The sequence below is a fragment of the Castor canadensis genome, chromosome 15 (assembly GCF_047511655.1).
Source record: "Castor canadensis chromosome 15, mCasCan1.hap1v2, whole genome shotgun sequence".
Lineage (NCBI taxonomy): Eukaryota > Metazoa > Chordata > Mammalia > Rodentia > Castoridae > Castor > Castor canadensis.
Genome location: NC_133400.1, coordinates 18055219 through 18069170, shown reverse-complemented (window position 1 = coordinate 18069170; position 13952 = coordinate 18055219). Strand labels below are relative to the sequence as shown.

General features: G+C 46.3%; 1 protein-coding gene across 1 annotated transcript; it reads right to left on the bottom strand.

Moving 5' to 3' along the window:
- Positions 1-2447: 2447 nt before the first annotated feature.
- Dpep3 (dipeptidase 3) lies at positions 2448-6615 on the bottom strand. The gene is made up of 10 exons (XM_020171148.2): positions 6383-6615; positions 5956-6082; positions 5367-5496; positions 5139-5280; positions 4804-4873; positions 4520-4696; positions 4125-4209; positions 3501-3576; positions 2912-3047; positions 2448-2824 (listed from the first exon to the last, which is right to left on the bottom strand). Exons 1-10 carry the CDS (start codon positions 6613-6615, stop codon positions 2582-2584), a joined length of 1419 nt encoding a protein of 472 aa, XP_020026737.2. The 3' UTR covers positions 2448-2581.
- Between the last annotated feature and the right edge of the window lie 7337 nt (positions 6616-13952).

Sequence of the window (13952 nt, the reverse complement as noted above, 5' to 3'; positions counted from 1 at the left end):
CTTTGTGTGTGTTGGAGTGTGAATCCAGGGCCTGGTCATACTCAGTACATGTTCTACCATACTCCAAGCTGATTCTGAGTTTTAGTTTGCATTTTCTTAAGTGACTAATAAGGTCTAAGGTTAACTATTTTTTGTATGCTTATAAGGAATTGGGATATTTCTCATAAAGTTCTTATTCAAATGCCTCGCCTAGTTTTTTTTTTTTTTTGAAACAGGGTCTCTCTATGTAGCCCAGGCTGGCTTCAAACTGATCATTCATCTGCCTCAGCGTCACAAGTGCTGGGATCACAGGTGTGTGTACCACCACATCCAGTCTGTTGTTAGTACTTTTTGTGGTCTAGTGTCCCTATACTCAGGTTACAATTATTTTCCTATACCACATTCTATAAATTTTATTCTTTTGCATTGGGATCAATAACACATTCCAATTAATTTTATTTTGTATGCTACACTATATATGGTGTGAAATTATCTTTTTCTCTCTCAAACAGATATCCAGATATTTATTTTTCTTTATGGGCTCATTCTTCACGTCCAGCTTTCCTTCCAAATGGCTATGCAGACGACCCATAAAGACTTGACACCCAACACCAGATGCAGAGGTACATACAGCCTGGAAGATATCTCCAATGTGTGCATACAGCCTAATCCCTATAATAAATCTCTTATTTTTTATTAGTAAGTGGTTCTACTTAACTGATGAAACCCTGACTGATAAACTTTTAAAGAAGAACATAGTGGGAAGACTAACCCTATCAGATATCAAAACTTTCTTTTTTTGCAATACTGGGGCTTGAACTCAGGCCTCATGCTTGCTAGGTAGGTGCTCTATCATTTGAACCACTCCACCAGCCCTTTTTTGGTTGGATATTTTTCAATACTATTTGCCCTGGGCTGGCTTTGAACCATGATCCTCCTGATCTCTGCTTCCTGAGTAGCTAGGACTATAGGCATGAACCACTGGCACCTGGCTCAAAATTTATTTTTAAGTTGCCATATTAAGGCATTATGCTATTGACATGATAAACAAATAGTCCAAATAAATAAAACAGAATTTTTTTAAATAGAGAGGGTTGGAGGCATAGCTCAAATAGTAGAGCACTTGCCTAGCATGTGCAAGGACCTTGGTTTCAATCTCCAGCACCACCAAAAAAAAAAAAAAAAGCAATTGATCCACACATACATAGACCCTTGATTTATATCATGGGTGGCACTGGAACTTCTTTCTCCCAATTTCAAGACTCCAAAGAAGGAATTTACACATGGTTCTGCCTTACTCCTAGAAGAAAGTGGCCCAAGAAAAGTGGTCTGTGTGAACCAAGCAGATAATATTCGTTTCCGGTTTTTTTGTTTTTTTTCAGTACTGGGGCTTGAACTCAGGGCCTTCACTTTGAGCCACTCCACCAGTCCAATTTTTGTGATAGGGTTTTTCGAGAGGGTTTCACGAACTATTTGCCCAGGCTGGTTTCAAACCGTGATCCTCCTGATCTCTGCCTCCTGAGTAGCTAGAATTACAGACATGAGCCACCAGCACCCAGTTGCCCCATCCCTTTTTGCTTTAGTTATTTTTCAGATAGGGTCTGGAGCTTTTTGCCCAGGCCAGCACTGGACCTCAATCCTCCTTCTTCTGCCTTCTGAGAAGCTGGGATTACAGATGTATGCCCCCATACCTTGTCTTAAAATTCTTGTAAGGGTGAGCAGAGTGGCACAGCGGGAGCATGCTGGGCCCATAACCCAGAGGTCGATAGGTCGAAACCATCCTCTGCTATGAGTTTAAATGAATTAAAAAAAAAAAATTAAAAAAAAATCCCTGTAAGGGCTATCTCCCAATAATCTCAAACAAGTTCCAAACAAGAGTATCAGCCTCTTTAAAAAAAACAATTGGCAGGGAGTGGTGGTGCTGGCCAATAATCCCAGCACTTGGGAGACTGAGGCAGAAGGACCTATACGTTCAAGACCAGTCCAGCATATGTAGTGAGACTGTCTCAAAACACCAAGGGCTAGGAGGGCTGAAAGGGCTGGTGTGGCTCAAGTGGTAAAGTGCCTGTTTAGCAAGATCAAGGCCCTGAGTTCAAACCCCATACCGGAAAAAAAAAAAAAAAAAACAAGGGCTGGGAATGTAGCTCAGTGGTAGAGCACTTGCCTACTAGTGCTGTGTATCTGTAGTCCCAGCTAGTTGAGAGGACTGACTGAACCCAGGAATTCTGGGCCAGACTGGGCACATAAAAACAAACAAGCAAAAAGTGTAACCTTTCAGAGGTCACACTCCACAGTGGGCTGACACTAAACTCATTTTCCTTGTGTTATTCTGTGGGCTCGGGCTGTCAGCCTAAGTATTGGATGAGTTGTCTCTTCCCCTCCTGAGGACCAAGGTTGCAGTTGAGTGGAACCCCTCACCTTGAGCAGATGAGGCTAGACTGCAAGACCCCTCAACAACCAAGAGCTGTCCTGTCCCCATTTCCACCACAAAGGAAGGAAGGACACACACAACTGGCTGTATGCCTCAAATATTTATTCTTACTGGAACCTGGCCACCTGGGGGGAGTGGGGGTTTGTAGTTCTTTGCCACAGACTGATTAGGTCACCAGGGCCAGAGGATGAGAACTGGGAAGGTGGCAGCAGCCACGAGGCCTAGAATGGGATGTGGGGAGGCTTTTGAGGGCCTCCGGGGGACCTGATTGGTTAGCTGCTTGGTCACCTTCAGGTGTGTAGGCAGGTGTTTATTCTGAGGCCCAGGTACTAGGTGGGAGTGGCAGGAACTACTCAGCTTCCTGTCTGGAAATGTGGCCTCCAGAGGACTCTGGACACTGCTTTCCTCTCTCACCTGGGGGTGAGAGTCGGCAGTCAGACAACTCACAGAAACCCCCCTCCCTCTGCTTGTTCCAGCCACCGAACCCACCATCCTGCATACCTGTTCCACTTGTCTGAAAACCCGCAGCAGGTTTCCTCGAAGGACACCTTGAAGCTCTTCCTCACTCCAGCCCCGACGCAGCAACTCCTCTATCAGCACTGGGTATGTGGACACATCCTCCAGGCCCTGGGGGAAGCTGTGGGGCCACCCACCAGTCAGTCGGCTGTGGGACACTGACCCTGATCCTGGTCTAGGGTTTGAAGCATATGTGACTAAAACTGAAGGCCAAGTTCTTCAGGCTAGCAAATGCCACTTTGGAAATGTCCTGAGGATTGTAGCTCTACCAGCTGAGCACATGGTAGGTCCACAACAGATCTGTTTGGGCTGGGAGTGGCATTTGAACTGGGTTCCCTTGGTGGAAGGAAATACTTAACAAGTGTGATGACTTGGAGTGGGTCCACTGGACCACAGAAATGACAGGGAGACACATAGGAAACAGGTCCCAGGCATGGGGAGAGGTCAGGCAGACCAGAAGACCAGAGCCTTGTGGTCAAGGACTAAAGGATGGGAGAATTCCAAGATGGGGAACTAAGACTAAAAGACTCCCCACTATACCCCAACCCAACCCAAGCTGCGAGTAAGCACTCACCGGCCAGATCCATCATAATTTCCGCCAATCCCAATGAATTCAGATCCAATGACTGCCCTGATGTGGTCAAAGTGATCTAGAGGGCAGAGGTTGGTGGTTTGAAGTACAAGACTGAAGTTAAACCCTGGGACCAGCCCTGAGCTAAGGAAGCTCAGCCTTGGCTAGATTTCCTGCCTGCAGCACTTCAGGCCATGATAGTTGACTCTACAAGACAGTCACAAGTCCTGAACTGGACTCAGGCAGAATATGGGGCTGGAATAGACCTCAGAATCACCCCTTTGACCTCTTCCTGCATCTAGGTTCCCTGAGAACCTCAAAGGGCTCTGCCTGTCTTGCCCAGAGATGTGGGGAATGAAATAAGGTCAAAGATTTGGAGCAAAAACAAGAGTCAGACATGTATACACATGTAAGTAAATGTGTATACGATAAAAGAAAAGGAGAAAAAAAAGAGTCAGAAGTATCAAACCTGACTGTTCTGACTGTGGCCTCACATTTGGATGATAATAAAGAACTGAGTCTGCCATCCCTGGGTCATTGGGAGGGTGCTAGGTTGCTGGAGCTGTCTCAAGGGCTCTGGTGGCCACAGTCCAAATCAGAGCTGCGCAGAGCCAAGGTGGGACTCACCTGCCACAGTAGACACGTTAGCAAACAGGTTGCAGTGCAGCACCCCCATGGACAGCGTCACCATCACAATGCCACCATTCTTCTTCTACAGCAATAGAAAAAGGGACACTCAGCTCAGCCCTCTGGCTTGCCAGTGTGCTTCCCTTGCTGTGGAGATCCTGGCAGAACAGCATTCCATCCTGGCTTCAGGGGTTGGAAGAGGCTTTCCCTCCCTGGGTTTGCAAGTTCCCAGGTGAAACTGATTTGGCCTCGAGTTTCAGAGATGGAGGAAGATTAACCAGCCTTGGGTCCAACACTGTATGAGACCTGGGCTGATAGCTTTCTTTGTTCAGGGTCAAGAATCTTTACATAAGGCATGCCTAGCTCTGGATTTGAGGGCTGGTGTGGCTACTCACCAGTAGGTATAGGATATCATCAGGAACATTCAGCAAATTGTTGCACACAGCCCTGGCAGCTGAATGGGAGAAGATTACGGGAGCCCGAGATACCTCCAGGGTCCGTGTTACCAAAGCGTCAGAGGCGTAGGACAAGTCTATCATCATGCCCAGGCGGTTCATTTCCTCCACCACTTTCTGCAGGGACATTTGGGTTTTGGGGGACAGGGGATGTCAGGGAGCAAAAGTGTGTGCACATATCTGTAAGAAACAGGTGGGATAGGGTATGGAACAGGAGTCCTCACCTCACCAAAGTTTGTCAACCCGCTGACGTTGGTGTAGAAGGGGTGTCTGAACTTGGTGGAACTCTCTGCCCTGCAGGACAGCCAGGGAAGAACAATCTAGCTGGCCACACCTTGGCCATCAGTGATCAGGGGCCCTCTGTCCATCCATCTCACCTCCAGAACAGGTGAGGACCCAAGGCCAGCTACTTTCTAGGAGTGTGAGGGACCTGCTGGGAGTCCAGCCTCCCTCTATGGATCCCACTTTATCCTCATCTCCCTGGTCAAGCCCATCACAGGGAAGGCAATTTCCCCACCACGCTATCTGCCATTCCACCCTGGCCAGGCACTGTGCTCACCAGGGTGTGCTGCAGGTGAAGGTGAGCGCCAGATAGCGCACTCCCAGCTGATAGAAGCTATGCAGAACGGAGAGGCTACTGTCCAGTGAATGACCGCCCTCCACACCAATGAGGCAGGCCAGCTTTTGAGTGCTATTCAGACCTAGAAAAGAGTACAGAGTCAAGTGGTCAGAGCCCAGGGGTAGAAGCAGAGTAAACCCCAGACTATCTCCCCATCCACCAGCCCACCTTCAGCTGAGGTCACAAGTTCCAACTCAGAGTAGGCATCACACATGCGGCGGATGAGGTCAATCTGCTCCAGGGTGAGGCGCACAGCATCCCGGTCCTGGGTCTGGCATGGGACGTAGGCTGACCAGAACTGGGGGTAGATCCAGAGATCCAGAATGAGGCTAAGGTGGTTTCAGACACCATAGGCCTGCCATTCCTGCCTCACCCCACAGTACCCATTTGAGCCAGTGACCCCCAGTGAGACACTGATTGGGCCCATGGTACTTTGATGACTATTAAACTTGCTGCCAGTGGTGGAACTGTGGACTCACGACACATCATAGTCTGCTGTTTGTCCGTGTGCCATGTGAATGCCCCAGGGCAATTTACCATATCATTTGTGGTTTTGGCAAACCCCACTGCTCACCAGGGATTTTCTGGTCTCCACAGAACTGGTACCCATGAGGCCTCCACACTCCCCATCACCCTCGTGATAGTGCACTGTATGCCCCATGTACTTAGTCACCTGGAGGCTGGCCTACCCAGGTTTCTGTGGCCCCCAGCATCCCCCAGCAGTCATGCTGTGGCACCCTGTGTGTCCCTGTGGTACCTGGGCACCCACGAGGCCATCGCTAAGCCTGTCCAGGCTGGTCTGGCCCTGGCTGAAATTTCGCAAATTCACATTCTGCAGCTTGTTCTGGAAACGCTCTCTCAGGAGCAGAGGCAGACTGTTGTGGCTGGGGGTATCAAGACAAGGTCAGAGTGGGAACATGGCCTGCAAGTCAGGAAGAGAATGTTAACTGACTGGGCATACCCTTTCCCACTCCACCAGGCCTCTAGAACCCCAGACAAGATGGAGATGCCTGAAGCCAGGTTGGAGGGAGGGAGGGAGGGTTCCACCAGCAATGGGGTATTGGGGGACAGCATCCAGGATGTGTTAACGAGGAGGCCTGGTTGCTAGTCCCGCATGCTCAGAACCTTCTGCGGCTCAGGGGTGCACTCAGGCCCCACTTGCGCCTCACGTAGTACCTACGCACCCATCCACAAGTGGGAAGTCCCGCATCAGGGCCCGAACACGTTCCCGTAGGCTGGGGGTGCTGGAGGTGCCCGGGGCAGTCGGGGCGCTGGAGGTGCTGGTTATGGTCTGGGCGCGGGTTACCAGCTGCGACGGCGGCAGCAGCAGCGGCAGCAGCAGCAGGAGCAGGAACAGCAGATACAGCCGAAGCTTCCCGCCGAGCATGCAGGGACCCTTGAGGTCGGTGAGCTGCATGTTGCGCAGGGACAGGTAGACGGACACGGGTGACCCTCGCGAGAACCTGAGACTGGCAGGCGAAGATCAGAGGGCGACCATGGGGGTCCCGACCGTCGACACAGGTGACCCAGGACGCGGCCTCACTTGGAGAGGCTTGCACTCACGCTACTCTGCAACGCACGCGCGGGGATCCTCCACGCAGCCAAGCGCAGCCGCCAGGGGGCGCCAGGGCCTTCCCGCTCCCAAGTTGGATGGCGCCCCTATGGGCCCGGCGGGCATCAGCATGCAGAGTGCATCTACCCGCCACCCGCCGCTCTGTAGCTTTGGCCCTGCACCTGCCTTGCTGTGTAGCCCAGTCTGGCTCTGTGGACCCGCAACTGGGGGAGGACCCTAGAGGGGAACTGGGAGGGGGGTCCAGTGATCCTACTCTCACTTCCTAGCTGTGCTCACGTCTGAGCTTAGCTGCCTGGATAGTCCCCGCCCCAACAGGTCAACTATTCCATGCAATTATAAGCTCTATTCAGAAAAGTGAATTCGTGAACTATGTTTTGTTTTTGCTTTGGTTTCGTTGTTTTTGAGATAGGTGGTCTCTCTGTGTTGCCTAGCCTGGCCTTAAACTAAGCTCAATCCATCCTCATCAGTAAGCTTAACAAGCAAATAGCCGGGACTATAGTGTGCACCGTCAAGCCTGGCTGATTCGTATGTTTTGAGTGACAGAAAAGATCCTATCCTAGGCTGGTGGCACCAGCCTGTAATCCTGGCACTCTAGAGGCTGAGACAGGGAGATGAAGAGTTCGGGGCCAGCCTAGGTTTATTTAAGGACACTGCATTAGGAAAAAAAAATCATGTTGGACTGGGGATGTAGCTCAGTGGTTAAGTGTTTGCCTAGCATGCACAAGGTCCTGCGTTTGATCCCCAGTACCGGGGGAAAAAAAATCATGTTAAGGGAAGGGCACTAGAAGGAGGGAGAGGGTAAAAGACAAAAGTAAAGGAAGGTGAATATGATTGATGTACTTTCACTACAAGTATGAACAACAACAAAAAAACTTGGGCAAAATATGAGAAAACATTTTCTTGCACTGGAGATGTAGCTCAGTGGTAGAGTGCTGCCTATCATGTGTGACACCTGGTGTTCAATCCCCACCATCACAAATAAACAAAGCCATAAACAAGTATCTTTTTTTGTATGTGTTTGGCACTGGGGTTTTAACTAACAGCCTCACGCTAGCTGCTTACGCCACTCCCCCAGCCTTTTTTATGATGGGTTTTTTCAAGATAGGGTCTCCCCAAACTATCTTGCTGGCCTGGAACCACAATCCTCCTGATCATTGTCTCCTGAGTAGCTACGATTACAGGTGTGAGGTACCAGTACCTGGTCCAAATATCTTCTTGAAGGCACCTGAGCATTAGGACAATACTGAAAAGGGCAGGAGGTGTAGTGGTAGAGGGCTTGCCTAGCATGTTTGAGGCTCTAGATTGATCCCTATCACCACTGTAGGGAAATTCACTACATTTAGGCTAATCGCCAACAGAAGTGCACTAAGTATATCTAGAGATAGGGGCACTATTTCTTTGTAACCACTGAAGGACAACTAGTTATGTAACTATGACTGGGTTTGCATGAGCAGTAGATGTAATAACTTGACTGGATGCTTGCCTATATCTATAAAAACTGGGCAGCACGCTTCATCTCTAGAATGCCCAAATCATGGACCCATCTACTTGAAGCAGCAGACTTCTGATCTACAACCGCAAACACCAAAAAAAAAGCCCTGAAGAATTACTTGGCAAAGATCCAGGCTAGACATCTAAACTGATAAGCCTGGCCTTTGGTCTGTTTCTTCCTCTTTTTTTTTTTTTTGTGGTCGTACTGGGACTTGAACTGAGGGCCTACACCTTGAGCCATTCCACTAGCCCTTTTTTTTGTGTTAGGTATTTTCTAGATAAGGTTTCACAAACTATTTGCCCAGGCTGGCTTCAAACCATGATTCTCCTGATCTCTGCCTCCTGAGTAGCTAGGATTACAGGTGTGAGCCACTGGTGCCCCGCTGTTTCTTCTTCTAATGGCATTGTGGGGCCAAAGAGACTGACACTGCCATCCTTAATAAAGGAGGACACTAATGAACACTCTGAGTTGGAGCACCAAGGTTAGTGCCCCCAGGTCTGCAGCGATTGTGGTTATTAAGCAATTACTTCTCAATTCCAGATGGAGCCGCCTAGTTCCTGATTTGTAATTTGGAGGCTGAAACTGAAGAAACCATGTTGTCTAGACCTCTTGCCAGCAGGCTGCCTATTCCCTTCTGCCAATAGGATTCTCAGAGGGAAAGAGATTATTGACAAGGAGGAAAGAAGGTGTCTTTCCTATTTTCCTAGTTCCTTTCATCTGCACCAGTAATGGCAACTGGGTCCAGTGTCCAGCTTCTTCCGGCTGTCACAGATCAGCCTTGCTGTGTCTATTCACTCACAGGGCAGAAACCTTCCCTAGAATTGGAGCCCCAGAGCCACAGGACCATCCTCCAGGCATCTGGGTTCTACTAACAACCCCTCTTCTCCTTTGTTCCCACGTCCTAGGAGGTGGCAGCTTCTTAAATTTATTGTCTTAGTTTACCTTAATGTCACCTTTGTGCCTTTCTAGCCCCAGTGTAACCAGTTCCCACCATTTTTAAATACTTAAGGTGATCTCTTGCCGGGCACCAGTGGCTCAGGTCTATAATTCTAGCTACTCAGGAAGCAGAGATCAGAGGATGCTGGTTTGAAGTCAGCTAGGGCAAATAGTTCAGGAAACCCTATATCGAAAAAAACCATCACAAAAGAGGACTGGTAGAGTGGCTCAAGTGTTAGAGTGCCTCCCTAGCAAGTGTGAGGTCCTGAGTTCAAACCCCAGTACTGTCAAAAGAAAAAAAAAGTGGTCACTTTTCCTAAAGGGATCCCGATATATCAATTCAGCTTGGAGGCATCTGAAATGGAATTAAGGCGATCTCAGAGTGCTATTCAATCCATACAAAAAGAGACAAAAAAAGAACAGAACAGGTGAAATGAATAGAAAGCACTACTGGAACTTTCTCAGTAACTCTGAAGAGTGAAGCCGATGTGGATCATGGAGGCAAAAGTTAAAGTGTATTCCTATATAGATTTTAATCTGGTTTCTGTTTATTCTTTTTAATACAGTGCTGTGATTGAACCCAGGGTCTCACACATGCAAGGCAAGGACTCTACCACTGAGCTAGAGTCTTGTTATGTAGCTCAGGCTGGCCTCAAATTAGAAATCCTCCTGCCTCAACCTCCTGAGTGCTGGAGTTACAAATGTGTTCTACCTCAACTGGCTTCTAATACAGTTTTTGTAGATAAACTTTCCATGCATTGAAGTAGTTGAAAAAATATTTTAAAACTGAAAAGCGGATATAATTAAAATTAACATTATTTTACATTTATGTATTTCATTAGTATGTAAATCAAAAATTGTTAAAATTTTATTTTTCTGGGGGGAGGACATAAGGAAAGGGTGTAGGAAGGTGAACATGGCGGAAATACTATGTTCTCATGTATGAAAATGAAATAATGAGACTTGTTGAAACTATTCCAGGAATGTGGGGTAGGGGAATAAAGAAGAATGATACATTGTAAGAACCTTTGTAAATGTCACAATGTACTCCCAGTACAAGAATATGATAAAAAAAAGTACTTAAAATTATTTATGTATGTATTTTAATGAAATAAATGAGTATGCTAATGAAAAAAATTCTACTTTTCTAGCTTCAATGGATGCAAACTCATCAACAATTTTTTTTTTTTTGCAACATTGGAGATCAAACCCAGGGCCTCACACATGCTAGGCAATCATTGTACTACTGAGTTGGACCTCCAACCTTCAACAATCTTTCAAAACCTACTTCTTTGCTTACCTAATTTTTTATTGGGAGATTGCATGTTTGCAAGTTCTCTTGATGAAGTGATGAATTTAAGACTTTTTTTTTTTTTTTTTGCAGTGATAGATATGAAACCCAGGGCCTCATGCATGCTAGGAAAGTGCTGTACCACTATTCTGCACCCCAGCCCTTTAATTAGATTTTAAGTAACTTTAGTTTATTGAAACTTTATTTATTTATTTACTTACTTATTTATTGGCAGTACTGGAGTTTGAACTCAGGGCCTACACCTTGAACCACTCCACCAGCCCTTTTTTTGTTCTTTTTTTTTCTCCAAAATAATATTTATTTTTATTATTATTACCATTTTTTTGCACTAAGTTGTACAAGAACGTGTGTTACGTGATGGGTGACAGGGTGGCCGACCTTTGTGGCCAAGCCTTTTTTATATGTGTTTCTCTTGTTTTTTGGTTTGAACTCAGGGCCTCACGCTTGCTCCACCAGCCCTTTTTTGTGATGGGTTTTTCAGAGATAGGGTCTCTCAAACTATTTGCCTGGCCTGGCTTCGAACCTTGGTCCTCCTGATCTCTGCCTGAGTAGCTAGAATTACAGGTGTGAGCCACCAGTGCTCAACACAAAATCCAGAACTTTTAAGAGGCAAATTAATGGCTACTTTTGACAAAATAAATGTATTCATAGATCATCTTTTCAGAATCTAGGCAGGCATGATGGTTCACATTTGTAATCCCAGCACTTGAGGCAGTAGGATTGCAGGTCTGAGGCCAGCCTGGACTATAATGGTGAGTTTGAGGCCATCTTGGGTTGCAAAGTGAGACCCTGTTCCCAAAAAAACAAACACACACTCACATACACAAAACCAAACCAAACCAAACCAAAACCCTATTGGGTGCAGTGGCTCACATCAGTAATTCTAGCTACTCCAGAGGTAGAATTGGGAGGACTTCACTTCAATGCCAGTCCAAGAAAAAAGTCAATAAAAAGTTGGGTGTGATGGCAAGCATCTGTCATCCTAGCTGTGCAAGAATCATAACTAGGGGGATGGTAGTCCAGGTTGGCCTGGTCATAAACTTGAAACCTTATTCAAAAAATACCTGAAGCAAAATGGGCTGGGGCTTGACTCAAGTGATAGAGCTTCTGCCTACTGAGCTCAAGGCCCTCAGTTCAAACTACAGTACTGCCAAAAAAAAGAGAGAAAATTAAAATCTGAAAAGATTGTTTATACCTCTATTTCAAATATGTAATTTGGGCATCTATAATCATAGTTTCTGCTTAGTATGTGCTTTTCCCAAAATAATTGATATTTTCATGAGATGAATTTCTACATTTCTCATTTCTCTGTGCTTTTGTTTGGCCTGAAAATGTATTTTCTTTTCTTTTTTGGCAATACTGGGGGTTGAACTCAGGGGCTCACACTTGCTAAGCAGATATTCCACCTCTTGAGCCATTCCACCAGCCCTTTTTTCTGTTGGTTATTTATGCCCAGGATGGCCTGTACAGGAATTCTATTTGTGCTTTCCCTTGTAGCTGGGATGACCAGGGCTTGCCACTGGGCCCAACTATTAGTTCAGATGGGTCTGAACAACATTTTTCCAGGCTGACCTTGAGCCTTAATCCTCCCAATCTTGCCTCAAAAATGGCTAGAATTAGAGAATTACAGTCTTGAGTCACTGTGCCCAGCTTTTTTTGTTTTTGGAGGCACTGGAGTTTGAACTCAGGGCTTTGCACTTACTAGGCAGGCACTCTACCACTTAAGCCACTCCACCAGCCCTTTTTTGTGATGGGTTTTTCTTTTCAAGATAGGGTCTCAAGAACTGTTTGTCCAACATTAGATCAAGGGCAAACACAACAAGGGGATTGAACTTTGAGCACATGATAAAAGCGAGAGCACACAAGGGAGGTGTGAGGATAGGTAAGACACCTAAAAAATTAGCTAGCATTTGTTGCCCTCAATGCAGAGAAACTAAAGCAGATACCTTAAAAGCAACTGAGGCCAATAGGAGAAGGGGACCAGGAACTAGAGAAAAGGTTAGACCAAAAAGAATTAACCTAGAAGGTAACACACACTCACAGGAAATCAATGCAAGTCAACTCCCTGTATAGCTATCCTTATCTCAACTAGCAAAAACCTTTGTTCCTTCCTATTATTACTTATACTCTTTCTTCAACAAAATTAGAGATAAGGGCAAAATAGTTTCTGTCGGGTATTGAGGGGTTGGGGGGGAGAAGGAGGGGGTGGAGTGGGTGGTAAGGGAGGGGGTGGGGGCAGGGGGGAGAAATGACCCAAGCATTGTATGCATATATGAATAACAAAACAATAAAAATTAAAAAAAAAAAAGAACAGTTTGTCCAGGCTGGCTTTAAACCCGATCCTCTTGATCTCTGCCTCCTGAGTAGCTAGGATTAGAAGTGTGAGCCTCTGGCACCTGGCTTTGTTTTATTTTTTTGAGACAGGGTCTTGCTATGTAACCCAGGCTGGCCTCAAACTCGCCATCCCTTCTGCCTCTGCCTCCTGAGTACTGAGATTACAGAATACAGTCACCATACCTGGCTATATTTTTCCCTCATTTAAAGAATATTTTTACACAGAACTCAGTATTAGTAATTACTTTCATTCATTGGGTTAAAGATATTTTACTGTGTGGGGGCCTCTATTATTTCTGTTGAAAATTTAGCTATCAATTTTATTTTTGCTCCTCAAGTTAATGTGATTTTTTAAAAAATTACTGTCTTTGGTTTCTCAAAGTTTGACTCTGAAGGGCACAGTCTGGTGTCATTATGAATAGTGCTGCTATAAATATGATTTCATTTGCCTTTTAGGCAATGTATGTATGCATTTATGTTGGATGAAATTGCTCAATCATGAGGTCTGCATAGACTATTTGTATTTACCATTATTTTTATTAACCATTATCTATTATTGCCATATATTACGTTTAGCTGTCAGTATTAACTCTTAATATTACCTATTATTATTGTAGTTGCTATTAGGTACCAAGGGTTTAGGGGTAAGATGAGCTGGATACAAAAGAAGCTTGTGCTTCCCTCAGGGGAAGTCCCTGAGGGATGGAGGATGGTCACATGCAGTACAGTCCAGCTATTAGAAGCCCACGACCCATTATATGGCCTGATATTCTAGGCTTTGTTCAAAGAGGAACAAAGGTTATTCATGATCCCAGCAGGATTCCTTCTTGGGAATCTGAAGCAGAATTCCCTGAGAGATCCCTAGGGTGTGGTCAGTGGTTTGGCATGTGGATTGAGATGAGCTACTTGAAGGGAACCAAAGTAGGACCCATAGCCAGATCCCACAGCCAGATCCACCCAGGGCTGGGCCCAACCACCTGGGCCACCTCAGGCCACTGCCAATAGGTCTTCCTTGAGCAAATGGTGGCTGAAATGCCAGGTCCCCCAGCAACCACCAACACTGGGAGCCTGTGCCACAAGACTCTACCACAGAGTGGGAGACTGACA